Source organism: Ursus maritimus, unplaced genomic scaffold (genome assembly GCF_017311325.1).
Source record: "Ursus maritimus isolate PB19 unplaced genomic scaffold, ASM1731132v1 scaffold_23, whole genome shotgun sequence".
Taxonomy (NCBI): Eukaryota; Metazoa; Chordata; class Mammalia; order Carnivora; family Ursidae; genus Ursus; species Ursus maritimus.
The window spans coordinates 40,734,543-40,761,384 of NW_024424786.1; the positions used below are offsets into that span (position 1 = coordinate 40,734,543).

The following is a 26,842-nucleotide window of genomic DNA, read 5'->3' on the forward strand; positions in this document are numbered from 1 at the left end:
GGAGCCAGGACCCCAGGATCAAGACATGAGCTGAAGGCAGCCGCTCAACCGACTGAGCCCCCAGGCGCCCCAAACACACAAAAGCTTTGACCACCTGCGGCTTCTGGTCTGACTCTGTTGTCTCTGCTGAGGGTCGCACTGAGCTGCGAGCTGCTTCAGGGCTCTCTTTGGGACTCAGCATCAGGGCAAAGACATCAAGACCAAAATCAGGAACTACTAGACTTGCCCCTTTGGACAGCCAGTTCCCCAATTAGAACCAGACCAGGAACTGCCGGCAGGACTACCTGGATTTCCACCGCAGTGACTGCGAGAGGGGCGATGTCTCCATGTGCGAGAATTACCGGCCTGAGTACAAGTCCCTCTGCCCCGAGCCCTGGGGGTCAGCCTGGGACAACCACCGGGCAGAAGGTGCGTTACCTGCGAAAATCTCAATTGGCTTCACCCACCCCTCCCCTGTCCTCCATCCTTCTCCCAGGGTGGTGATGGGGGACCTGGGTACATGGTGACCCCACCCTGGGATCCTGAATCATGGCTTAACTTATAACACTCGTTGGAAACGTGTAAGACTGTGTCTGTGTAAGAGAGTCAGATGATCGGGCAAGAAGCTGGCGGTGGAATTAGAACCTTGACCAGAAAGAGGGGCTTCTGGGTGATTGTTTTTTTCTGCTTTGTTTTGTTTTATGTTATTAAACTGACCACCTTCTCTATACCAAGAAAAAGAAAAAAAAATTGACACCCTGCTCCCAGTGGGGCTTCCGTTCCAGTTGGGGATGGTGTCACTGGCAGACCAAAAACAAAAGTGCGAACACCTAAGGCCTGGGTGGTGGGAGTCAGGAAGGGGAAGAAAGCAGGGAGAGGGGAAGGGAGAAAGACAGGGCGTCAGTGGGCTCACGGATCCAGGGGCTCAGAGGCGCGGCCCTGGCCACCGAGTCCTCCCCCCTTGTTCTGTGGGGGGCAAGCTGTGGGTTTCCAGCCACAGGGTCTCAGCTGTGGCCCGTGCCCTGGCACCGGGGCCAGTTTCGCTTTCCCCTTCCCCTAAGTGCTTCAGTTCTGTTTCTGCCTCCTGGGTTCTCTGCCCCTGCGCCCCTGCCTGCCCCTCTGTCTGGAGCCACGTCTGACCTCGCAGGGAAGCCGGTCAGTTTGGGGGCGGAGGGGGGAGCTGCTGAGGGGGGTAGGGGCCTCCTCAGAAGGTATCTCGGGAGCTGCACCCCTAAGGGAGTAAAGCACCCCTGAGAGTCTGGGCTCTGGGGCGATGCTGCCCGTACTTTATAGCACAACGCCCAACAGCCTGTAGTCACATAACCTTGTAGCCCATAACCTGACCTCTCTGTGCCTCAGTTTCCTTATTATGAAACGGGCATCATCATTTTCCCTACCTCGTGGGGTTGTCGTAAGGATTAACTGATACATAGAGAGAGCTGTGACCCTTTGTGTCGTGCCAGGCTCAGTCTAGGCACCGGCGTTTGACTGTGAGCAAACCCAGTCCCTGGCCCCCCTCAGGTGACCTTAGATGAGGGCGGGGGTTCACCTCTTACTGCGCTTGGAATCGCTGGGGAGCTCTGAAGGCCACCGATGCCTTGGGCCCATCCGCGGAGATTCTGATCGAACTGGCTGGGAGGTCCCAGGCGTTGCTACGTTAGACGCCTGGGTGCCTCAGTCGGTTAAGCGTCTTCCTTCGCTCGTGATCCCAGGGTCCTGGAATCGAGCCCTGCATCGGGCTCCTTGCTCAGTAGGAAGCCTGCTTCTCTCTCTCCCTGCCTGCGGCTCCCCCTACTTGTGCTCGCTCTCTGACAAATAAAATCTTACCAAAAAAAAAAAAAAATAAAAAGCTTCCCCGGTGGTTGCAATGTGCCCCCAGGGTGGAGAGCCAGCAGCGCTCTGTCTCTCTCCGCTGTGGGGCCAGACTCGTCTTTATAAGCTCAGGTTTAATCTTCCGGCTGCCCCGTCTCCCTGGGTTTGAAACCTACTGCACTCATGACTGGAAAATTCTTCCTCTCCTCCCAAAGTAATTATCTAACCGCACCTAAACTGTCAAACCCAGCTCACCTCCCTCCACTAGTGTGGTGATTAACTCCTTGTATGCCACTCATCTCACACACACACACACACACACACACACACACACACACACACACACACACTCAGTGCCTTCGCCAGGTGGGCTTCCTCAGCCTTCACTGTCCTTAATACTACACGGCTTTTAAAGTTCAGCTCAACTGTCACCTCCTCCAGGAGGCCTTCCTGGAAGTGGCCTCTCCTTCCTTTCAGTCTTAGGTTAGTGTTTGCATGATACACCTTTTCCCATCCTTTTCCATTTAAACCGATCTGCGTCTTTACATTTGGAAGGGGTTTCTTGCAGGCAGAGAATATGATGAAGTCTTGCATTTTAATGCAATCTGCCAACCTCTTCTTTTTAACTGGCGTGTGTACACAATTTACATACTTTTTTTATTGTACCAAAATACACGTACAATTTACCATTTTAACCACTTTTAAGGGTACAGTTCAGTGGCAGTAAGTACTTCCCCAGTGTTGTGCGACCATCACCACCCTTCATCTCCAGAATCATTTCATCTTTCCAATTCGAAACTCTGGGGGCGCCTGGGTGGCTCAGTCCGTTAAGCATCTGCCTTCAGCTCAGGTCATGATCTCAGGGTCCTGGGATCCAGTCCCGTGTCGGGCTCCCTGCTGAGCAGGGAGCCTGCTTCTCCCTCTCCCTCTGCCTCTCTACCTACTTGTGCTCTCTCTCTCTCTGTGTGTCAAATAAATGCATAAATAACCTTAAAACAAAAACAAAAACAAAAACAAATTGAAACTCTGTCCCCATTAAACACCAGCTCCCCATTTCTCCCTCACCCCCCGGCCCTGGTAACCACTGTTCTATTTGCTGTCTCAGACTTTGACTATTCTCAGTATCTTACGTAAGTGAGATCACACGATATTTATCCTTATGTGTCTGGCTTATTTCACTTAGCATAATATCTTTAAGATTCCTCCATACTGTGGCATGTGTCCGAATTTCTTTTTTTAAAGGCTGAATAATATTCCGTCCATGTATACACCACATTTTGTTTATCCGTTCATGCATCGAGGGGCGTTTGGGCTGTTTCCAGCTTTCGGTGACCGTGAAAAATGCTGTCATGAACATGGGTGTACAAATATCTATTCCAGTGCCTGCTTCCAAGTCTTTGGGTTGTATGTGCAGACGGGGTATTTCTGGATCGTACGGCAATTCTATGTTTGAGTTTCTGAGGATCCGCCACACTGGCTCCCACCGCAGCTGCACCATCTAACCTCCCCATCAGCAAGGCGCAAGGTGCCAATTTCTCCAAATCCTCACTGACATTTGCTATTTTTTGCTTTTGTGTTTGGCTTTTCTCTTGTAATGAATGACGCTGATCATCTTTTCATGTGCTTATCAGCTATGTGGGAGAAATGTCCGTCCAAATCCTTTGCCAATTTTTTAATGTGTTTTTTTTCTTGAAGTATAGTTGACATACGCTGTTACCTTAGTTTCAGGTTTACGTTAGTTTACAGCACAGTGAATCGACGACTGTATATATTACACAATGTAATATATGTGTGGTGTAGTTACCAGCTGTCGCCGTACAACGTTATTACGGTATTATTGATGACATTCCCTGTGCTATACTTTTCATCCCTGTGGCTTATTTATTTTATAACTGGAACTTTGTACCTCTTAATCCCGTTTCTTTTTTTTTTTTAAGATTTTATTTGTTTATTTGACACAGAGAGCACAAGCAGGGGGAGCAGCAGGCAGAGGGAGAGGGAGAAGCAGGCTCTCCACTGAGCAGGGAGCCCAATGTGGGGCTGGATCCCAGGACCCTGGGATCATGACCTGAGCTAAAGGCAGACGCTTAACCGACTGAGCACCCAAGTGCCCTTAATCCCCTATTTCGTTCATCCGTCTACTCCTTCCCCTCTGGCAACCACCATTTTGTTCTCTGTATGCACGAGTCTGTTTCTGTTTTTTTCTTTGTTTGTGTGCTTGCTTCGACATTTTTATACTGGGTTATTTGTCTTTTTATTGTTGAATTTTAAGAGTTCTTTCTATATTTTGGACATGAGTCCTCTATCAAATATATGATTTGCAAATATTCTCTCCCATCCTGTGGTTGCCTCTTCACTTCCTTGATGGTGTCCTTTGAAGCACAGAAGTCTTTAATTTTGATGAAATCTTATTTATTATTTTTTCTTTTTGTTACTTGTGCTTTTGATGCTGTAGGTTATAAATCATTGCCTAATCCAAGGTCATTCCAGTGTTTTTCCCCAAGAGGTTTAAGTTTTATCTCTTACATTTAAGTCTATGATTCATTTTGAGTTAATTTTCATATATGGTGTAGGGACGAGGTAGGGGTCCAACTTCACTCTTTTCCGTGTGAAGACCCAGCAGTCCCAGTATCGTCTCTTGAAAAGACTATTCTTTTCCCATTGAATGGTCTTGGCCCCCTTGTCTAAAATCACCTGACCATCAGTGTAAGAGCTCTTATTTCTGAATTCTCAATTCCATTGCACTGATCTCTGTCTGTCCTAAAGCTGGTAGCACACTGTCTTGATTACAGTAGTTTTAAAATCGGAGAATGTGAGTCTTACAACTTTGTTCTGCTTTTTCAAGATTGTTTGGCTATTCGGGGCCCCTTGACTTTGCACAAAAACTTTAGGATCAGCTTGTTGGTATCTGCAAAAGGCAACTGAGATTTTGATAGGGGCTGTGTTAAATCAATTTGCATGGTAGTACCATCTCCTGGGTTTGTTCTGGTGGGCATCTTTTCTCCTGGTTATTAATCATCTTTCCCCCCTTCTTTGTATGTATATTAATTTTTTATTGGATGCCAAACATTGTGAACTTTACATTATTAATCCGGATTTTATTGAATTCCTTTAAAGAGTATTGGACTTTTCCTGGTAAGTTAGTTCCTTGCGGGTTAGATTTGATCATTTCAAGATTTATTTCAAGCTCTTTTATGGTGGGTCTAGAGTAGCTTTCCTTAAGGGCTGATTCAGGCCCACCTCTAAGGCATGGCCCATCTGGTTCTCTCCTGAATCTTCTGTGTATTCAGTGAGATTTCTCTACTCTGACTGGAGAGAATCTTCTTACAAAGGTTTCTAAGTCTATGTGAGCTCTGGGAATTATTTGTCTTCAGCTTGGCCGTGATTGTTCTTTTCTTGAAATGTGTTCTTGTCCGGTTTTGTGGGGTTTCCCTTTGTGCTGTGTGCAGATTAGTATTCTTCCTAAAGCGTAAGGGGATCCCTCTACAGGGCTTGGGACTCTTTTCCTACATAGGTTCCTCTTCTACAATGCTCTAGCTCGCAAATTCCGGCTGCCTTTTGCCTGTCCAGACTCTGGTCGCTGACTCCGTAATCAGTGAGACTGACGGTTCCTGTCTGGGTTCCCCTCCCTGCGCACGGTACGGGATTTACCTCCAGGCAGAAGGCAGGTGCAGGGGACCCGTGACGCTAGGGCTCGCCTCATCTGCTTCCCTTGTCCCACGGGTTACAGTCCTGTGCTACCGGGTTTCTAATATCTGAAAGTAGTTGTTTCTTGTGTTTGTCCAGTTTCTTAGTTGTCTGTGGCCAAAGGATCATTTTGGTCCAACTTACTTCCTCCTGGCCAGAATCAGAAGTCCCTTGCCCTCCTTGGAATACCCCAAGTCCTTTGCCTGTTGCTCCTCCAAGGTTCTTCCCATGTTCTGATTTTTTTTTAAAGATTTTATTTATTTATTTGACAGAGAAAGACAGCCAGTGAGAGAGGGAACACAGGCAGGGGGACTGGGAGAGGAAGAAGCAGGCTCCCAGCCGAGGAGCCTGATGTGAGGCTCGATCCCAGAACTCTAGGATCACGCCCTGAGCCGAAGGCCGACGCCCAACGACTGAGCCACCCAGGCAACCCCCACGTTCTGATTTTATCCTAATTGTCAGTGCATGTTTTACCTCCCGCATTGGACTGTGACCATCTCAAGGACAGAGGGCTTGTTTTATGCACGTCTGCATCCCTCATAGTTGCCTGGCACATGGCAGACATGCGGTGAGTGTTTGGTCTGCCCCGCCCATCTTCCTTCAGGCCACCTCAAGTCACATCCCCACCTCAGAGAATTGCTCCCCACACTCCAACCAGGCGATAGTGCCAGAAATGCTGGTCAATGTCCACTTCCTGCTGGGTTCCTGTGATTGCTGCAGCGATGGCCATGAGACTCGAGGCAGGACATGTCAGAGCCCTTCCCTGGGATTTTTCTACCCGGGAAGAGTCTTCTCTTCACACTGGTGGCAAAGGGCCAAAGACAACAACTTGCGCTCCCTGAAGCCACCATTCCCATCGGAGAGAATGAAGCTGACAGAGAGAGGGAAATGGAGATGAAATGAGGAGAGTAACACGCGCACACACACACACACACACACACACACACACACGGAGGCAAGGGGACCCAAGTCCTGCCATCCAGGCAAAATTGAGCAGCTCAGGGCATCTTTGCCCGTTTTTATGAGTTAGTAAAATAAGCCAGTCATTTATTTTATCTTTTTTTGGCTTAATATAGTTCCGTCAATTGTAACTCAAAGGGACCTGACAAGTAAAAGTCATCTCTGTACATTTGCGGAAAGCATGGGGTTCATTTGCATACCGGCCTCCCCCGCAAGGCACGCGAGGTAGCTTCCAACAAGAAGCAGGAAGATGAAAGAAAAATAGAATTGGAAAATCAAAAATGTGAAAATAGAATTTAAAAGAGAACATGAAGATCAGGATCAAGAACGTAAATAAATAAATAAATACGAAGCCCGTAAAGAGCTCTCGGCTCTATGAACTGAATAGCATGGTCGTCTCCGAACGTCCTAGCAGCCAAAGCAGCCAAAGCAAAATGGGAGACATAGTAACTTAGCTTCCCCACCCCCCGCCAAGGAGAAGAGGGCACCTCTCAGTTCTTCAGGGGAAAGAACATTTGTCTCGGACTAAATGAAAAGTTTCAGACGGGGCTCCGTGCGGAGGTACTGGGGGTACTGGGTGGTGAGGCAGAGGCCAACCCCAGCCGCATTCCAACAGCCAGAGTCTGCAATGAGCCTCCTGCGTCTGGGCCTCGGAGCAGGGGCCTAAGGAACAGGAAGGTTGCCGAGTTTAGCTGTTAACTCTGTTAGCCTTGCCTTGAACTTTCAGTGGCTCTGGTCACAGTTAGTCACTCCCTCCTCTTTGAAACACTTTCTTCACCTGGCTGGGAGCCCTCACTCTCTCCACTTCTCCCCACTGGCTGCTCTTGTCTGGGCTCCAGGGCCGTATCTTCCTGACCTCTCCTGACCTCTAAATGGTGGTAGGCCCAGGTCTGGTCTCCAGCTCTCTCCCCTCCTCTCCTCTCCTCTCCTCTCCTCTCCTCTCCTCTCCTCCCCCTGCCTCTCCTGACCCCCTGCCTTTCCTGGATGACAGTTCCTCATTCCACCCTCGCCCTCCTGTCTAATCTCTCTAGCAGTCAGAGGGAACTTTTAGAAACGCAAATCAGCTCACATCACTCCCCCTCTCAAACCCTTCTACCTGATGGCTACTTTCACCAAACAAGATTCATGGGATATAATTAAAGATTATTTTTGTCTCCCACTGTCCCTCTAAAGCTCATACGGGAACTTCTCCCTCTGCCCACGAATGAAGTCATGACCTTCTGTGCCATGTTTGCTTATACCCCTCGGAGCACCTGAGGTCATTCGGTGAGTTCTGTTAGACCGCCCAGCTCTGTGTGGTGGCCAAGTCTCTAACCTTGATGACGTAGTTTCCACCTCCCCAGCCATTGTGGCCCCCACTGATGACAGGGAGAAGTCAGTCTGTCCCTCTCCCTTCTGCTCCCTTCCCTCCTGCTCCCTTCCCTCCTGCTCCCCCAGAACCATCTGCTGTGGGAGCACAGGGAGGAAGGAGGGACGTGGGTGCAGAGAGTTCTTCCCTGGTTGGCTCTGGATAAGATGGCCGGTCGCTGTATGGGTGGCAGCTGTTGAGAGTGGGCTCTTGCCCTGCGGGGGCTTTTACAGCTCCTTTATGGGCCACCTTCTCGACTGTAACCCCTGGAGTGTGGGCAGGGACTCTCTTTTGGCTGGCACACACTCACCTCGGTCGGGTGCCCCTGCCAGATGACAGAAGCACTCTGCACAGGACTCCTGCTACCTTGCCACAGGCCAGTTCCCACTGCGGTTCCACAGCTTCTCTGGAAGTCTCATGTGCCCCTGACCCGCGGGGCTGCTGCCATGGCTTCAGGGAGCCCGTCCCGACTCTCCGGGCAGTTCCTTAAAACCTCTCCCCAGACTCGGAGGTTAGAAGGCAGTCCCTGTCTCACTCCCTGAGGGCGGTCTTGGGGATCTTTTTCCAAATCTGTCTCCTCACAAGGTTTCCCTTTCAGGATCCACTCCATCTCTTTATACTTTTGAGGTGGACCTGGGGTTTCAAGAGTGGCAAAAGGAAGGGGCGCCGGGGGGCTCAGTCAGTTAAGCTTCCGACTCTTGATTCTGGCTCAGGTCATGATCTCAAGGTTGTGAGATTAAGCCCCATGTTGGGCTCTGCGCTGGGCGTGGAGCCTGCTTAAGATTCTTTCTCTCCTTTTCCCTCTGCCCCCCCCCCCCAAAAGTGACAAAATGGGTTTTTCCAATATCCTGTCACACGTTCCCTCATGTTTAAGATGAATCTAGAGGCCTTCCCATGGCCACCAGGCCCCAAGTGATCTGACCCCTGAGCTCTACAAAAGTTTAAAATATCAAATATCAGGGGCGCCTGGCTGGCTCCGTCGGAAGAGCATGTGACTCTTGATCTCAGGGTTGTGAGTTTGAGCCCCACGTCAGGTCTAGAGATTACTTAAATGAATAAATTAATAAAAACTTTAAAAAAATAAAATATCAAAGAATCTTATAAATAATTGGATGTTAGTAAATATAAAGACTTAGTCAAAGTGAATCCTTTTTTGGAGAAATACGAAATGTCAAAGTTGGCACAAAAATACCAAAAATTTCAACAGATCAGTAACCAGTAAAGAACATAATCATCTAAGATGCAACACAAAAGAGTCCTAAGATGCTTTTACAGGGACATTCCACAGACTTTCAAGGAACAAATGGTCCTTATCATGTATCAGTTGTTCCCAAAGACAAGGAATAAGAGAAGGCTGCCCAGTTCCTCATGTGACTCCCAAACCAGCTAAGGACAGACCAGAAAAGGAAAATATAGAGCATTCCGCTCTGAACGCAGACGTCAAACTATGCCCTAATTGGACAAAATACAGCAGAATGCCCCGCGTAGGGGTAGGGAAAGGACTTCTTAAAACATCTGAAATACACACCTCTATTCAGACATTTACGGATCCAACTACATCAGAATTGAGGATTTCTATTCCACGAAGACCCTCAGAGCTAATATTGACAGATAGGTGGTTGCAATCTAGTGAATAAAGGTCAATAAGGAAAAGACAAGAAACACAAGAGAGAAATGGGCAATGAATGTAAATAGGCAGCCACAGAAGCTTTGGCTCAAAATGCAAGAAATTGACGATGATGTGGTCAAGGAAGTAATTAGTGTGATTTAATTAAAATTACAATGAGATACCAGTTTATAACCACCACGTGAGTGAAAATTCATGAAACGAATCATACCAGTGTTTGGTGAGGGTGTGGGTAGACGGAAATCTTTGGTCACTTCTATGGGCCTGTAAGCCGGTACAGTCTCTCGAGAACAATCTGAAATGAGGCATATAGTTCTTCCAAGACTCCACACTTTCGATCCTTGGTCAATAAGCCACAGAAATTCGTGTGCAGGTGTTCGAAGAGAAATGCACAAGGGTGTTGACTGCAGTGTTGACTGCAGGGGGAACCCTGGCATCCATCTTCCAGAGAACACATTAGTGACGTGGAATGGATGCAAATTGTGGAACATCAGGCAAGAGTCAGAATCAACACATAACTTTTAAAAACATAGTGGTCAAAGAATAAGGAACAACAATGAGATCAATAGCATAATACCATTTATATAAACTAAACCCACCAATGCATAAAAATGATACTAGAGAGTTCCCAAGGATCCATTCATATTTAAGTGGGATGAGAATGGGGATTGAAGATAAAGGAGAACAAAAACAAAATCAAAATCACGAAGTGGCCTTGCATCCTCCAGTGATTTTGGCTGCTCCCGAGGACTGGCAGAAGAGAAATGTGTGAAGGACACAAGCGGCGGTTCAGAGTAAGCACAAATGGCTCATAAAGACATGAAAATGCACTGATCTCACAGATAATAAAGGCAATGCAAGTTATAACATCGAGATCACATTTTTTCATCCGTCAAGTTAACGATAAAAATGATAATACACCTTGCTGGTGGGAATGTAACCATGGCTGGTGGAAATCTACATTGATGGTGCCTTCACGGGGAGTGATCAGGCACGGTCAAAATGTAAATTGCTTAGAGCCAGCAAGTTTGCTTATAGGAACTTACCTTGCAGAAATACCCAACGTGCAACGGTGCATTTACAAGGATGTCCCTGCTGCAATGTCTGTGGCAGGGAAGCTAGTGGGAGCCACGTGCCTGTTCGACAGGAGGAGACGAGTTTAGTACATTACCTCGGTCGAGCTGTGACGCCTGGTGACAATGGCGAACACCAAGGTGGCTTTGCATGTACTGACACAGAACGTGAGCGTAACGTACTGTTAAGCAAAAAAGTATGATCTTATTTTTGTTGAAAAATTACACACGCACACTCAGAAGGTATTAAAATGACCCACTGTCTCAGGTCTCAGTTTTTGCATTAAAAGCCAAGCATTCCTAAGCAGGCTCCAGACCCTCTTGCCAGCAGGACGGGAGGAGAACAGTGAGGGTGCCACCAACCCCAGCACCCACCCCAGCCCTGGGGGTGTATAAGAGGACAGAGGGGCAGGGAAGAGGAGCCCGTGGTGGTGGCCTGGGCTTCCTCCCTCCTCAGGCTTTGAGAGGGGCTCAGAAAACTTTGTTCCCAGAGATGTGGAAAGATCCGAGGGTTGTAGTCCGACTGTGCCCAAGGAACTGGAAGTGGAAAGGTGACACACTGGGCAGCAGCTGCCATGCTGGTGACAGGGCTGCACAGGGAGGGGCTGCCTGTGATCCAAGAGTGAAGCAAGCCTCCAATCTCAAGGGGCAGATGACGTGGGGGGTAGGGAGCCAGGCCAGGGTCAGCGTGACAGGAGGGAGTGCCCAATGGTGATGAGGGTGAGAGGGACAGAGTCATTCTGTGCAGAGCAGAGAAGCTCCCGGTGCCAGGGGTTGTGGCTGAAATCAGGGTGGGGGAGCAGCTTTGGTTGAAAGTTCCTAGGGACGCCTGGGTGGCTCAGTCGGTGAAGCATCTGCCTTTAGCTCAGGTCATGATCCCGGGGGCCTGGGATCGAGTCCCGCATCAGGCTCCCTGCTCTGCGGGGAGCCTGCTTCTCCCTCCTCTGCCTCTCTTTTTCTGTCTCTCATGAATAAATAAATAAAATCTTAAAAAAAAAAAATCAGCTGCGGGGCGCCTGGGTGGCGCAGTCGTTAGGCATCTGCCTTAGGCTCAGGGCGTGATCCCAGAGTCCTGGGATCGAGCCCCACATCAGGCTCCTCTGCTGGGAGCCTGCTTCTTCCTCTCCCACTCCCCCTGCTTGTGTTCCCTCTCTTGCTGGCTGTCTCTCTCTGTGTCAAATAAATAAATAAAATCTTAAAAAAAAAATCAGTTGCATTAAAAAAAAAAGAAGAAGAAGAAGAAAAGAAAGTTCCCAGAGGGTCTCCGGAGCACCCATGAATTGCCCCAAAGAGAAAGCCTCAACATGGGTCCTGCCAGTCCACAGAATGCCTTCTACCCCTTCCACTCCTCCGTCCTTTCTGAGCCCCACCTTAGGGGAGATCTATTTTATTCCCATGTATATGTGTATATATTTTAAAAGATGCTGGCTGGGGTGGGGGTGGGGCGCCTGGCTGGCTCAGTGGAGCATGTGACTCTTGATCTCGGGGTTGTGAGTTTGGGCTCCACGATGGGCATAGAGCCCACTTTAAAAAATAACTAAATTAATTAATTTAATTAAATTAAATAAGGGAAATGTTTGGGGCTCCTGGCTGGCTCAGTCAGGACAGCAGGCAACTCTTGATCTCAGGGTCGTGAGTGTGAGGCCCACACTGGGTGTAGTAACTACAAAAAATAAATAAATGAAATTTAAAAATTTTTTTAATTAAAAAAAGATGTCCGTGCCCGTCAGTTATTAAAAGATTATGTTGCATTCATATCATCTTACGAAGCAGCTATTAGGTCCCAACCTGGAAGCCAAAGGAAGATTCATGAGAGGCAATGACCTGCAACATTTGTAAATTTTTCCCACGAGATTTCTGAGAGGCCAGCAGCCTGCAGTGTGTTTCGTTCATCCAGTCGCTCACAAACTAGTTATTGAGGGTCCCGGATGTGCAGGCCCTGTGCCAGGTGCCGAGGACACAGCTGTGAACAAACACGAAGACCCTGCTCTCAGGGAGCCGAGAGCTGCTGGGACAGACGGACAATACGCGGAACGAGGAAGCAGATTCCATTGAAGGTGTATCGAAAGCACTGCAGATGACAGAAGTTTAACCAGTAGGAATTTATTTTCTCACAAATCTGGAGGCCAGAAGTCCAAGATCAAGATATTGGCAGGTTTGGTTTCTTCTAAGGCCTCTCGCCCTGGCTGGCAGGTGGTCATTGTCCTCTGGTGTCCTCACATGGGCTTCCCTCTGTGTGCTTCTGCGTCCTGATCTCCTCCTCTTAAAAAAAAAATTGTTTGAGAGAGAGATATTGAGAGAACGAGTGGGAGGAGGGGCCGAGGGAGAAGCAGGTGCCCTACTGGGCAGGGACTGGATCCCAGGACTCTGGGATCATGACCTGAGCCAAAGGCAGGTGCTTAACGGACTGAGCCACCCAGGCGCCCCTGATCTCCTCTTATAAAGACACCAGTCATGTTGATCAGGGCCACCCATATGACCTCATTTTACCTTAATCGCCTCTTTAAGAGCCCTATTCCCAAATACAGTCAGATTCCGAGGTGCTGAGGGTTGAAAAGTCAAAGTCTGAATCTGGGGGTGGGGGGAATGCCGGCCCACAGCTGAAGGGGAAGGTGAGAAAGTGACTAGTGCAACGGGAAAAAGCCGAGTGAGAGGGGTCGAGTGTGTGTTTGCGGGGCGGGTTGTGGTTCTAAATAGGGTGGGGTCTCTGAAAAGTTGACATTTGAGCACTACGTACCTTGGAAGAAGGTAAAGGACTGAGCCACACAGATATCTGGGGGTGCGGGGAGCATCCAGGGAGAGGAAAGTGCTGGGGCAGAGCTGAGACCATGTCTGATGTATGCCAGACAACAGTGAGAAGCAAAGAGGGGGTGGGTGGGGAAAGCAGCGGAGGACAAAGCAGGAGAGGCAGGGGAGTGGGGCCAGGCCCGTAGACCCCATAGGCCATTTCAGGACTTTGGGCCTGAGTTTTCAAGAGCACCGCAGGTCACATCCACAAGGAGGCAGCTATCAACAAACGAACAAACAAAATCTACCAACACCCCCCCCCCCCAGAACACAGCATGTGTTGGCAATGATATAGAAGAATGGGTACCCTAGGGCACTGCTGGTGGGAATGTGAAATGGGGGGATCAACTGTGGAAAAGTTCAACGTAGAATCACCGTATAACCCAGCACCTTCCCTCCTGAGCCCCCAGCCGGGGGAACGGGAAGGAGCTCCTGGGCGGACTTCTGTGCGTCCTGGTTCCCGGCAGCACTGCTCACAGTAGCTGAAAGCTGGAAACCACCCAAATGCCCATCAGCGGATGGACGGATAAACCCAATGTGGTAAATACACTCGTGGAATATTACTCGGCCTTAAAAAGGAAATTCTGACACATGCCACCACGTGGGTGAATCTTGAGGATTTTACACTAAGTGGAAGAAGCCAGTTGGAAAAGAACAAATGTTACATGAGTCCACTTACATGGGATTCCACTACCGACGAGGTCCCTAGAATAGTCAAAGACAGAGAGACAGGAGATAGAATGATGGCTGCCGGGGACTGGGGAGGTGGGGAGTTATTATTTAATGGGTAGAGAGTTTCAGTTTAGGATGATAAAAAAATGTTCCAGAGACGGAGAGTGGTGGGGCTTAGGTAACATTTTGTAAATATAATAATGCCACTGAATGGTACACTTAAAAATGGTTCTAATGGTAAATTTAGATAAGCGCTGAGAGTGGTGTGAGCTCAGGTGGGGGACATGCTCCAGTTCTAAATACACTTTGACAGGAGGATTAACTGCCAGACAGGATAGAGAAGAGAAAGAAGCAGCCAGGGTTTGGCTTGAGAAACTAGGAGGATAGGTAACCACTTGGCTAAGCTGGGGAGGGCCGTGGGGAAGACAGAGGGCTCGGTTTGCGACCTGGTACCCTTGGGATGCCTATCAGACATCCGGGCGGAGGAGTGGAGAAGAAATTTGACGTCTGGGAGAGAGGGATGGGGTTCCGAGTCTGAGAGAGGCACGAGGAGTACCAAGAACTTTGAGACTCACTCGCAGATAAACAGTATTTCAAAGATGAGTTTGGATGAGACCACCGGGAGCGTGAATGTGGACACAGAGGATCGCAGGCTGAGCCTGCTCCTGGGGGGGGGGGAGGAGTGAGCGAAGGAGGGGGGAAGGAGTGGCCAGAGAGGAGGAGGATTAGGGTACCTGGGGTTAGCAACAGGTGGCTGGGGAACAAGGCAGGAGCGGGTTCAGTGGGCAGTGGGGGTGACAGCCTGAGGGGAGCGGGTCCAAGAGAGAACAGGAAGGGGAGATTGGTGTTGGCAAGTCCGGTCAACTCTGTCAGGAGGTTTTGCTGCAAAGGGGAACAGAGAAATGGGGCAGTGCTGGGGAAGGAGAAGTGCGGTCAAGAGAGAAGTGACAGCACATTTGCGCTGATAGAAGCGATTCTGAAGAGAGTGGAAAGTGGCCAAGGAGAGAGGGGCCGATGGCTGGAACCACATCCTTGGGCGAGCAATAAGTGAACATAAATGAACTGTGGTTAGTGAAGTAGAGTAAGGGCACCGTGCCGCTTAGGCAGTCTTTGGCAAGGGACATTATAGCAGAAAACTGAAGGAAGTGGGAAAGTGAACCACAGCGATTCTGGAGAGAGAGCATTTCAGGAAGCAGCAGCAGCAAGTGCAAAGGCCCTGAGGTGGGACTGACTGGTATGCCGAAGGAACAGTGCGGTTGGATCAGAGTGAGTGATGGGGGCAGGGATGGCACCTGCAGAGAGGTGAGGGGCGGACAGATCAAGCAGGACCTAGGAGGCCATTTGAGGCCTAGGAGGTCTTTACTCTATGCGAGATGGGATCCATTTGAGAGCTTTGAACAAAGGCATGACAGGCTCTGGTCTTAACAGCATCATTCCGGCAGCTGAGTACAGAACAGAATTGGGCAAGAGCAGAAGGCAGGTGAAGGGGCCTTTGCAGTGAACCAGATGAGAGCCGGGGGGCCTTGGGGGAGCGTGTTCCTGGTGGAGGTGGGGAGAAGTGGCTGGATTCTGCATGAATTCTGAAGGGGCACCGGCAGGGTTTGCTAGTGCATGGGGTGTGGAGCGTGAGAGAGAGGAATCCAGGATCCCGCTGGGGTTTTGGCTGGAGTGACCTTGACTGAGATGGGGAGCGTCTTACTTTCAACGCGCCAAGCCGAGATGCTCTCACCAGCCAAGTGACATATCAGACGGTTGGCGGGTAGGAGTCTGGACTTCGTAGAAGTCAGGGCTGCCATGTATAAACTGGGGGCGGGTGGAAGGCGAAGGATGGCTTGTGTCAGACTGGATGAGCTCCCTTGAGAAGTGAGAGTGGCTAGAGAAGAGAAGAGGTCTGCATGCACCTCGTGAAAATACTGACCTGAGAGACCCAGGTCTCTGCCTAGGAAGGAAGTGGCCCAGAGTCCGTCCGGGAAGTCAACTGGGCTGGGGTCTGAGAGCAGAGGAGAGTCCACAGAAACAAAGCTCTGGGAAACGCACACCTGTAGGCCATCTGCTGGGATCTGCTTGCTCTACTGGTCTCACTGGGGCCGCACCGTTGGCTAAGGAGCAGCAGCTCTTCCATAGCAGTTAGGATGCGCCGTGGGAATGTTCTAGCACTGTATCTATCACTGTGACCCCAGGAGGTAGGTGCCATTATAACCAGCCCCATGCTGCTCGAGAGGACACGGAGGCATGCGTGGAGCTGGGATTTGAACCCCAGTGCCTCCTCTGTTCTCTTAACCACTTCGGGCTGCTACCTCCCAGTAACGGTCCATTATTGTTAGCAGTAATAATAACAAACATTTACCCAGGGCACCGCCTTTATGATTTCATTTAATCCTTGCCACAAACCTATGGGATGGGCCCTCGATTTCCAGTTTTGCAGAGGGGAGAGGTGGCTTGCCCAAGGTCACGGGGCTGGTGAGCAGCCAAGCCAGGCCTCCAGCCCTGCAGCTTGGTCTCTATCCCGGTGCTGCTGGTCACACTGGTCAGCCCCAGGCATCTCATGGGGATTTACCTTGTCAAGGCATTTTGGTGATGCTTATTAATTTGGGGTGAAATTTAAATGTTCTGACTCCCTCCAGAGCCTCCTCTGGGCCCTGGTTGCCTGCTGCTTCCCTCCTGGACGTGGTGTTCAACTTCCTGGCCTCTCTTGACCTGTCAGGACCTGGAAGGCCGAGCGAGAGTTCAGCTTGGCTTCTGCAAGGCCTCCATCAGGGCTGGGGTGGGGGCAGCCCAGGCGGCAGGTGGAGGGAGAGGGCCCACCTCATGCACCACCCGGCCATCTTCATAAGGTGTGAGGACCCTTCCAGATGGTCCAGTCTTGAGGTCCCTTGCACAGATAGGTGGGGAAACACAGGCCGAGTGAGGACAGGGGACTTTCACCAGGTCAACGAAGAGTGCCGCAGAGGCAGGGCTTGGCCCTGGGCCTTGGGACTCCCAGCCCTGGACCATTCCTCAGCCTCCTGCCGAACCTTTTCCCCCTGGAAGGAAGTCGGCCCCACATACCCTGGCTGACCATCTCTGGCCTGCTTTTTGCCAGAGCTCTTGAGACTGGCTGAGGACTGGTTGCCATAGAGATGGTGGGGAGGGCAGTTCCAAGGCTGGCAGATGGGGGTGGGGGACGGGGCAGGACACCAATATGCGAAACACCCATCAACAGCTGAGCAGGACTACTTCAGGGAGACCAGGGCGGGACACGCGGCTCCAGGCTCCAGGGACCACCATCGGGCTGCTCAAGTTTCTGTCAGACATCCCCCAGGCCGAGCAGGTGAGGGAGGCCCTGTGGGGGACTTCCAACTGCCTGGAGGCAGGCTGTCTGTCTGGGGGCAGTGGAGGCCAGGGCTGAGGGAGGCGCTGGAGGAGCCCCAAGACCGGAGCTGCGGCCCAGGTGAGAGACAGAAAGGCCCAAGGCAGGCAGGGACCATAGGGAGGCTTCAAGGGTTCGGGGTGAAGACGAGGAAGATACCCAGGGATGACTCCCAAGCTTCCAGTGGAGCGATGTGGGGAACACTGCAGGAGGAGGAGGGTTTCGGGAAAGATAAGGAATTTCCTCCACCTTGACTCAGCAAGTCCCGGGCCCCATGGGGCATTCAGAAGAGCTGTCCGGGACCCAGAGGCAGCATTGTACCATGGTGACAAATCCGGGCTCTGGGGACAGACCCAATGTGTTCAGACCCTGGCTCCACTTACTGTCAGGGTGACATTAGTCAAGCGATGTTACCTCTCTGAGCCTCAGTGTTCTCATCTGGGATGAGACCAGATCTCATAGGGATGACAGTGGAACATAGGGTCCTTGCGAAGGTTAAATGAGTTGATGTGCGAAAATCCCGAGTACCCAGCAGGTACTCAGTAAGCGGCATCTTTGATTATTAAAAATTGAGGTCGTGATTTTAAGTGGTTTTAGTGGTAACAAGACCCCAGTGGGCCAGCCAGGGTGCACAGAAGAGGAGGGTCCCCTGGGGGAGGTGTGAGTTGGTCCAGGAGGCTGCTCAGAGCTGGGCCTCCTCTCCTGTCTTCACTTAGGGAAGGACTGGGAGTGGCGAAGGTGGGATTCTGGGCCAGCAGCCGAGGTCTCGGAGCGCAAGGCAGACGGCAAAGAAGGACCGGAGGCCCCAGGCCCAGAACAAAAAAGGGCACGGCTCTGCCGAGGCTGAAGAGTAAGCAGTTGTGCGACAGGCTGGGTGGGAGGCTGGGTGTCAGGCCCCACTGGGGGCTGGCGCCCTGACCTTGACCCCTGCTCCCTGTTCTCTTCTTCCTCAGTCTCATCCCCTCTTCTTCTCGGAAACTCTCCTTCCCCTTCCAGTGGGCCTGGGAGAGCTTCACCACTGATGGCCGGGCTCTGCATCAGCCCAGATCCCTCTCGGCCCCCGGCTACCAAGCCCTGCCCCTGCCCCGAGCAGTCCTCAAGTACAAGGCCAGGTGCGAGTCCACAGCCACCCTCCCAGAGGCCCATGGCTTCTGCGGGAAGTCAGAGGTGCCAAACCTGGAGAGGAGCCAGCAGCTCAGGGCCTGGGGCTGCATTCCCATCTCTCCTGGCAAAGGGGAGAGCCCAGAACTGGAGGCACTCGGTGAGTGTGACCTCCAGCCACCTGGGAAGAGGTCAGGATCAGGATCCGAGTCTGAGGAAGGCACTGAGCTGGAAGCCCTGGGTGCTGAGGAGGTGGGGAGGGGCATGAGCCCTGGGGAACTGCCCCACCTCCTCAGGAGGGGGTCGATCTTCGAAGACGAGCGGTTTACAGAGGTGACAGAGGAGGCCGAGGAGGGGGAGCACAGGGCCCCCCATAGAAGGAGGGCTGGCTCTCAAAGAAAGGGGCGGAATGTTGGCAAGGAGGCCTCCGATGAGGGTGACCTGCGGTGCAAGGGTAACAGCTCCAGCTCCAACCTCAGAAGATCGCAGAGGAGGAAGTCAAGGGCCAAGGAGCTGGAGGGGCCGTGGGACCTGGAGAAGCTGCAGTGGCAGTTACAGCAAGACTTGGACTGTGGTGAGCGTGGGCTAGCAATGCCTGGGTCCCCTGGGAACTACGCCGTTGGAAGGAGTGGTTGAGTTGGGAAGACAGGGTTGTGCTGTGCTCCAGGTGTTGGGCGGGATTGCCCAATGGGCTGGGAGGGAGGCTACTCTCTGACTTGTCCCACTGTGGACAGGCCCTGAAAAGCAACCCTGGAAGGCTTTGCGGGCTGCTGTCCAGGCCTCCAATCGGAGTGGGAAGTCCTATGCCTTGAGAGATGAAGAGAATTTTCTGTTTGCCAACTTTCCTAACCGTACCTTCCACAAACGACAGGAGGCCACGAGGTAAGGTGGGAAGAGAAAGGAGGATGGGAAGAAAGGGGTGGGAGTAGAGAAGGAGCCAGTTCTCCAGAGATGCTGAATCATTCATCCTCTCATTCATTCCTTCATTTATCCATTCTCTAATCTTCTGGTCATCCAATCTTCTTTGGATCCATCCATCCACCCATCCACCCATCCATCAATCCACCCTCCCACCCATTTACCCATCTATCCACCCACTCACCCATCCATCCACCCACCCACCCATCCATCCATTTACCTACCCATCCATCCATCCATCCATCCATCTATCCATCAACCCATCTGTCCATCCACCCATCCACCCACCCACCCATCCATCCATCCATCTACCCATCCATCCATCCATCCATCCATCCATCCACCCATCTGTCCATCCACCCATCCACCCACCCACCCATCCATCCATCCATTTACCTACCCATCCATCCATCCATCTATCCATCAACCCATCTGTCCATCCACCCATCCACCCACCCACCCATCCATCCATTTACCTACCCATCCATCCACCCATCCATCCATCTATCCATTTACCTACCCATCCATCCACCCACCCATTCATCCACCCACCCATCTATCCATCAACCCATCTGTCCATCCACCCATCCATCTACCCACCCATCCATCCATCTCTGTCTGCTTGCCCAGGTGTCTTGACACAAACCACTTTTCATTCATTTCCTGTCTTCTATCCATCCATTAATCTATTAACTAATGATTAACACAACATATGTTGCGTATCTACTCATGGGTGCTTAGGATGTAAAAATAAAAAGACTTGGCCCCAGCCCTAAGAAAGTCAAGGTCTGCTGGAAAAAGAGACAGGTGGGCTAGACAGCAATGAGGGCAGCAGAGTTAAACAGCTGCTATACTTGGGGCTTGAACAAAAGACAATGGGAGCAGAGGGGGAAGCCTGGGAAGGGGCCCTGTTGCATTGTCTAGGCGAGGGATGATAAGGGCCTGAACCAGATGGCTACATGAATGGAGAGGGGGATCCATTTAAGAGATATTTGGGGGCTGGCTCAGCAGGTCTTGGTGACTGGTTAGAAGTGGCAGGTGAGAATCCATTTCAGCATTCTGGTGGCGCACCTCAACTCTTACTCAGTCATCCCCTGCTTGCTTCCCATGATGCCCAGCGCACTTGGAACAAAGCTCAGATTTCTCGGGAAGGAGGCCCCTGTCTCCCACACTAGCCAGCCAGAAGGGCTAGAATGCCCCATGCTCTCCCTCCCTCCTCTTCCAGGACTGCCCCCTCCCTTATTCACCCAGCTAACTCGATGCATCTTTTGACTTCCAAGTCAGGCGCCCTCCAGGAAGCTCTCCCCTGGGCTTCCCTCTGCCACAGCTCTTGCCACGTGGCCTTGCATTGGAGTGCCGGGCTGCCTGTCTCTCCCTGTGTATAGGCTTAGAGCTCCCTGAGGACAGGTGCCGATCTTATTGGTCATGGCCTCCCTGGTGCCCTACACTGAACGGGGCACCTAGTTGGTGCTCAAGAAGTATGTGTTGAGTGAATGAGTGCATCGTCCCTTTAATTTGTTCAACCATGATTGGATTATGCATGAATTCACCAACACTGAGTTTCCATTTATGTGAAGCACTGTTCTAGGGGCTGGGGATACACTGGTGGTGAAGAGAGGGGTAAGGACCCTGCTCTCATGAGGCTTACACTCTATGTGGGATGAAAGAAAATTAATAAAGAAATGAACAAAATGTATAGCCAGAAATGGAAAATACCTGGGAGGTAGAAAGGGGTGGCCAGGGAGTCTCTCTCTGGGATCTGAGCAAAGACCTCATTGGCAAGGAACTGGCCATCAGAGCTAAGGGAAGAATGTTCCAGGTGGAGCTAGGTGTTGTCTATTCAACCATTCACACCATTTGTCCAGCCCTTCATCCATCCATTGATCCCATCACTACTTTGTTTCTGTTTCACATCCATTCATCTATCTGTCCTTCAAACCAAAAGGCATGAACCTAGTTCCTACCAGACATGGGGGTCAGAGAGAACAAGATCTGGCCCTGCCCTCAGAAGAGCTGCTTTGCCAGGGCAAGTTAGCAAAATGGGTGAGGGCACAGGGGCACCAAGCCTCACAGGGCTGAGGATATTCAGAGTTGGGGCACCCAGCTGGCTGGAGTGGGAGGAGGCTTCCAGAAGAGTAGGGAAAGNCCGTGAGGTGGACCTGAGGGCCGAGTCCCACATGCAGCCCTCGTCATGTCAGACTTCCATGACAAACCCCATCCCCCAGGCCTGTGATCCCTCCCTCAGGCCCCCATACTCCTCTCCCTGCCCCTGGCCTCCATGAGACTGCTGCTCCCCCCCAGAATTCTCCCATCCTCTTCTTCCCCTCTCCCTACCCAAGAAGCCTGCTGCAGGCCTGGGAGCGGCAGCAGCAGGAGGAGAGGCAGCAGGCCGAGCTGCGCAGGGCCCGGGAGCAGCGGGTCCAGCGGCAGGTGGCTCGATGCCTGGCGGCCTATGCACCCAGAGGGACCCAGGGGCCAGGCGCCGTCCAGCGCAAGCTGGAGGAGCTGAGGTAGGAAGCCTGGGCTGGGGAGGGCCCGGTGGGGAGAGGGCAGGGAAGGCAGTGCGAGATGTCAGATACCAGAGGAAGGACAAAGGAGACCTAGGCCTCCCCTTCCCTCAGGGCCGAGTCTCCACAACCGTCCTCCAGCCCTGGCGGGCGGGCCAGGTCACCTGGCCACACTTTACAGATGAAGACACTGAGGCACACGAGGCGAAGGGGTAGAGCCAAGGTCACCCGGTCAACAACAGCCATCCTGCAGCTGTCAGAAGCACATGGTTAAAACGGTCTACATGCGTTACCACACGTTCAAATCCTGTTTTTCTGATTTCACAAGCCATTCAGGTTTATTATCAAAATGCAGATATTACCAAAATCGTTCACGGAGCGCGGACACGGTGCCTATGATCTCGCTCCTGGCGACGACCGCTGCTCGCCATCAGGTGAAGAGTCATCTGTTTTACTCTCTTCCTATACGTTGACCATTAAAAAGAAATAGGCAAATGTGTATTTAAAAGCAAATCTTTTTAAGACTCATAACAGGCCCACAAAGTGGGTATTATCATCAGTCCCATAATTTGACAGAGGAGGAAACGGAGCTCAGAGAGCTCAAATAATTTGCCAAAGGTCACAAGTGAGCTGTAAAACTATGATTCCGACTTGGGCAGCCACCCAGCCACCCTGCTACCCCGTCTCCAAGGGCTCGGATATGCAATCTGTAGATAAAGTGCGCCAGGTCCTCCCCCCAAAGCCCTACCTAGTGAAACAGATAACACACATAAACGAGATCACCAGAGTCACGGACATTGAGCAGCTTCTGGGTGCAGCCGGCGGCAGGGCAGCCCTTTCCACACCTCATCTCCTTTCACCCTGGGAGAAGGACTAGGGCAAGGTTGAGTGGAGCACTGCGAAGGGACCAGAGGGTCTCTGCCCTGCAGTGGGGCCACCAAGGACTCAATAGGGCTCTGATCACCTACTCTTTGAAGCTCAGTCTTATCATCCCCAATTTTGAAGATGAGAAAACCAGGGCTCTAAGAAGTCAAGGGTATTTTAAACGAATCCTTGGCCGGGGATCAGGGAGATGCCTTCTCCTTGCCAGACCTCAAGTTCATTGTTTGTGTATTTATTTTCTCAATAAGGCAGGAAGCCCAAGGTTCAGAGCTCCAAGGGACAGAGGTCAGTGAGAGGAGCGTTTCACACATACCTTTTATTTTCTACTTGAGAGCAGATGTTTTCCCCAGGGGTCTCTCAGCCCTTACATCCTGTGACTTTTGCTGTCTCTGAGCTGCAATGGCTCTGCCCGGCACAGGAGGGGCGGGCTCAAGAGAGGTCGGCTGTGGTAGGGAGGCTATGTGCCTTCCTTTCCTTCCAGATGTTGGACAGGGCTGACATCCAGTCACAAGCTTCCTTTCTGCTTGGGGCTCCAAGACACAGACTTCCTCTCAATTCTAACAAACAGCATCAAGAATCAAGAAGGAAAAATATCCATGACATCATAGGCGAGACAGAGACTGATGCCAGCTCACTCCCCACCCCCGCCTTTTGTAACTGCTGAAATTACCTCTTGAATGCTGAAGACTCCATTTTGCAATAACTTCTGCTCCTGGCCACGGGTTTTCAAGTTCATCTCTTCTTCGAGAATGGAGGAAGGTTCCTTCCCTGGCACATAGCCAAGGGTCCTGGTCCGGCAAGGCAGTGTTTTTCCGTGGGGCCCCTGCACGTTTGCTAGAGGTCCCAACATAAGTCTTGGAATCTTGTCTGCTTCTCCCCTGCCGTTCTGTGTATGGGGGCTGCCACCACACCCTAAGACCTCTCTTCGTGCTTCACAGGATTCCTGGTCCCGTGTGTAGTGTGGCCAGAGGGCTTCTCTTGCTGCCCGGATACTCAGCTTGACGAGCACACATATTTCAGACAAGCACACAAACTGGGTTTTTATAAATGGATGTGTGCTTCCCCCATGGAACCCTGATCTTGTTCTTTCATTTGCAACATAATTCTTTTGTTCCTCCATCCCATTTTCTAAGTTGTGTGCTTATAAGAACCACAGAGAATGGTGACAAACTTGTCCAATTCCTGCCATAGTGCAGAGAAAACTGAGCCCAGAGCGGGGCCTTGCCCAAAGCCACGGCCAAGAGCCCCCGCTTCTCCCTCACAGGCGCAGTGTGAGAGGGTGCAGGGTGTCGACGCTGTGGGAAGGGAGAGGCTGTGCAAGCAGATGCCCAGTTGCTCGAAGCCAGTGCTGGCTCCTCTCCCTTGGGGGGTGGCTGGGAGGCTAGATGAGCCCTGGCTGCACGGCCTGCGGACTAGGGCTCAGGGCTTAGTCTCTCCCTTCCCAGCTGTGCGACCTTGGCCAAGTCCCTCAACCCTCCCGGGCCTCAGGCTCATCACGGGTAAAATGGAGCAAATAATTTCCACCCCACTGACCTCAGCAGGAATCCAGGGCGAGGATGGGAATGAAATGGCTTTGCAAGGTAAGGGTGGGGAGGATGTCAAGTCCTCAAGAGTGCGGATGGGTTGCGTTCGTGGTTAGCTGCCCAGAGGCCCATCTCCCTGCAGGCGCCAGGAGCGGCAGCGCTTTGCTCAGTATCAGGCAGAGCTGCAGGGCATCCAGCACAGGGTGCAGGCCCGGCCCTACCTGTTCCAGCAGGCCATGCAGGTGAGGGCTAGCACCTGGACAAGCATACCCCCTCCCTGGGAACAGCGCTTCTCATCGGATGAGTGGGTAGGATGTAAGGCAAGAGTGGGCCCCCTCAGATGGGGCCCCGGGCCACTGCCCATCTGGAAACCCTGGGACCCTCTCAGTAATCCCAGCACCATTTGTCCTCAGCAGCCTGGGTGCAGAGCGGGAACCTTCTCTTTCCTCAGGTCAATGCCCGGCTCACAGTGACCCGGCGCTTCTCCCAGGTGCTGTCAGCACTGGGACTGGATGAGGAGCAGCTGCTGGCTGAGGCAGGAAAGAGGGACGCAGAGGGTTCCTCCAGGAAACCCAGGTGAGGCCATCTAGCTAGCCAAAGAACCGCTCTGCCCAGCTACAGGGAGAAAGGGTGCCGTTGCCAGGACTCTGGGCCCTATAGGGTCTCCCCCAGCTGTCTCCCTGCCCACCTCCAGCCTGGGCTGGATATCCAGGGAAGAGCTGAGAAAACTCGTGAGCAACCACATTGACCTGCCCTGAATCGAAGCTTCAGTCCTGCCCTGGTCCACCCCCCCAGCCTGAAGGGCTCTGCCTATCTCTAGCAGTCAATAAGTCCCTCCCCAGGCCCTGTCCTTCATGTCACCCCAGGAAGGCAGGACCTCGGTTACGTTCTCCAGATCCCAATAAAGAAACTAAGGACCCAAGGGGCAGGGTCCTGCCCGAAGACACAGGAGCAAGTAAGCTGCAGAGGTAGTCTAGGGATCTGTGGCCAGCTGGCCACACACCAAGCCCGTTATGGGGTGCTGCCACACTAATCACCCCCTGGATACTGTCCCTTACACTTTAGAACCTGGTACACAGCAGGGATTATGAGGCTCATTCATAAGGAAACTGAGGCTTGAGGGGGGGAATCACTCGCTCAGGGTCCACACAGCATAGGAGCCAGATTTGAACCCACATTGTCAATCATGGCCTTTCCTCTCCTGAAGCCCAGGTCTCCTTGGGCATGGGGGTGGGGAGCTAGAGCCCATGGTCTCTATCTGTCTTGGTCTTTAAGGAGCCACAGGTCAATGGGGGTGAGAATGGAGCACTCTTCTGAGAGTCCCCCAAAGACAGAACGCACTGGAAGCCAGCCTGACAGGCACTCCGCTCCAAGCCCAAACCAAGAGCCCAGCCCCTAAGAAAACAATTAAATGCTTTATGGAAAATACAGAGTGTACTTTCTGGTGCTGCTGGGAAGAGGCTGCAGGCTGGGAGCAGGAGGCACCAGGTGGGAGCAGGCTTAGCTTGTCCCATCACCCGGAAGCGGGGTGTGGAGCTGCTCGCCAGGGTCATCTCACAGAGCAACAGCCTCAACTCCACCCCCATTTCCAACATATATGCTGGGTCCTAGGAATTCAAGAGCGAACACAGGACCTAACGGCCTCTTGGGGGGGGGTAGAGTTTGGATCTTTAAAGGGGTGCATACCTCACACTGTAACAGGTGGGTTGCACAGGGGCATCCAGACAGAGCAACTGTGGGGTGGGGTCCTGAGGAGGGATTATGTGAATTGGGATTTTAACTTTTATGTAACTTCAAGTTAGAGCCCCCAAGGGGAGAAGTAGCTCACATACACAGATGTGCCGAATTTTCTACTCAGTTTCAGGGAGTTCAGAGTTTAAAAATTAGATTTAAAAAACCTAATGCGTGGGGCGCCTGGGTGGCACAGCGGTTAGGCGTCTGCCTTCGGCTCAGGGCGTGATCCCGGCGTTATGGGATCAAGCCCCACATCAGGCTCCTCCGCTATGAGCCTGCTTCTTCCTCTCCAACTCCCCCTGCTTGTGTTCCCTCTCTCGCTGGCTGTCTCTATCTCTGTCGAATAAATAAACAAAATCTTAAAAAAAAAAAAAAAACCTAATACGGGGAGGGGGGGGTTGCCTGGGTGCCGCAGTTAAGGCTCCCACTCTTGGTTTCAGCTCAGTTCGTGATCTCAGTGTCCACCTCCCGGCTTCTCTCCCTCTCCCTGCCCCAGCCGCTTGTGCTCGCTCTCAAATAAATAGACCTTAAAAAAAAAAAATCCAAGGAAGGAGGGAAAGCAGCATTTGCTGATAATACTGGTTGTAGGGGCTCGGAGGTTGGCCTGTAGAGCGGGTGGGTGGGGGGGGTGGGGGGGGTGTCTCAGAACATAATGCGTCGTCCCACACCCCATAGAGCCACGACCCCGGGGAGTCCACTAAGAGGACGCCTGCTGGAGCTGCAGGTGCTGTCCACGGCAAGACCACGAAGCCGAGAGCGCCCCGCGGGAGGTTCTTCCAGCTCCCAGGTTGCTGGCTTAAAGGGCTTATAATTCAGAGACCTCTAACCCCTACACTGCTTCCACACACCCACATGAGCGCATGCGCAGTCACACTGCCAGCTT

General features: G+C 51.9%; 1 protein-coding gene and 1 long non-coding RNA gene across 3 annotated transcripts; one reads left to right on the forward strand and one right to left on the reverse strand.

Moving 5' to 3' along the window:
• On the forward strand, nt 1-26,132 carry LOC103679479 (testis specific 10 interacting protein). The gene is made up of 8 exons (XM_040639441.1): nt 1-408; nt 18,011-18,144; nt 18,248-18,969; nt 19,130-19,277; nt 21,653-21,823; nt 24,368-24,467; nt 24,677-24,801; nt 25,501-26,132. Exons 1-8 carry the CDS (start codon nt 319-321, stop codon nt 25,622-25,624), a joined length of 1,614 nt encoding a protein of 537 aa, XP_040495375.1. The 5' UTR covers nt 1-318; the 3' UTR covers nt 25,625-26,132.
• On the reverse strand, nt 12,226-25,007 carry LOC103679478. Of its 2 annotated transcripts, none has more exons than XR_005837170.1 (4): nt 23,373-25,007; nt 23,016-23,259; nt 22,183-22,282; nt 12,226-12,748 (listed from the first exon to the last, which is right to left on the reverse strand). It is a non-coding gene; the product is annotated as an uncharacterized LOC103679478 (long non-coding RNA). The 2 variants fall into 2 exon arrangements; XR_572961.2 differs by lacking the exon at nt 12,226-12,748 and adding an exon at nt 21,824-22,073.
• Nucleotides 26,133-26,842: the final 710 nt, after the last annotated feature.

What these genes read in the sequence shown, in the direction of transcription:
- LOC103679479 (XM_040639441.1), top strand. Translation starts at nt 319, where the DNA reads ATGTCTCCATGTGCGAGAATTACCGGCCTGAGTACAAGTCCCTCTGCC. An exon ending in GGCTCTGCCGAGGCTGAAGA is followed by an intron (nt 18,145 to 18,247) that starts GTAAGCAGTTGT and finishes CTTCTTCCTCAG; the next exon opens with TCTCATCCCCTCTTCTTCTC. An exon ending in ACAGCAAGACTTGGACTGTG is followed by an intron (nt 18,970 to 19,129) that starts GTGAGCGTGGGC and finishes CACTGTGGACAG; the next exon opens with GCCCTGAAAAGCAACCCTGG.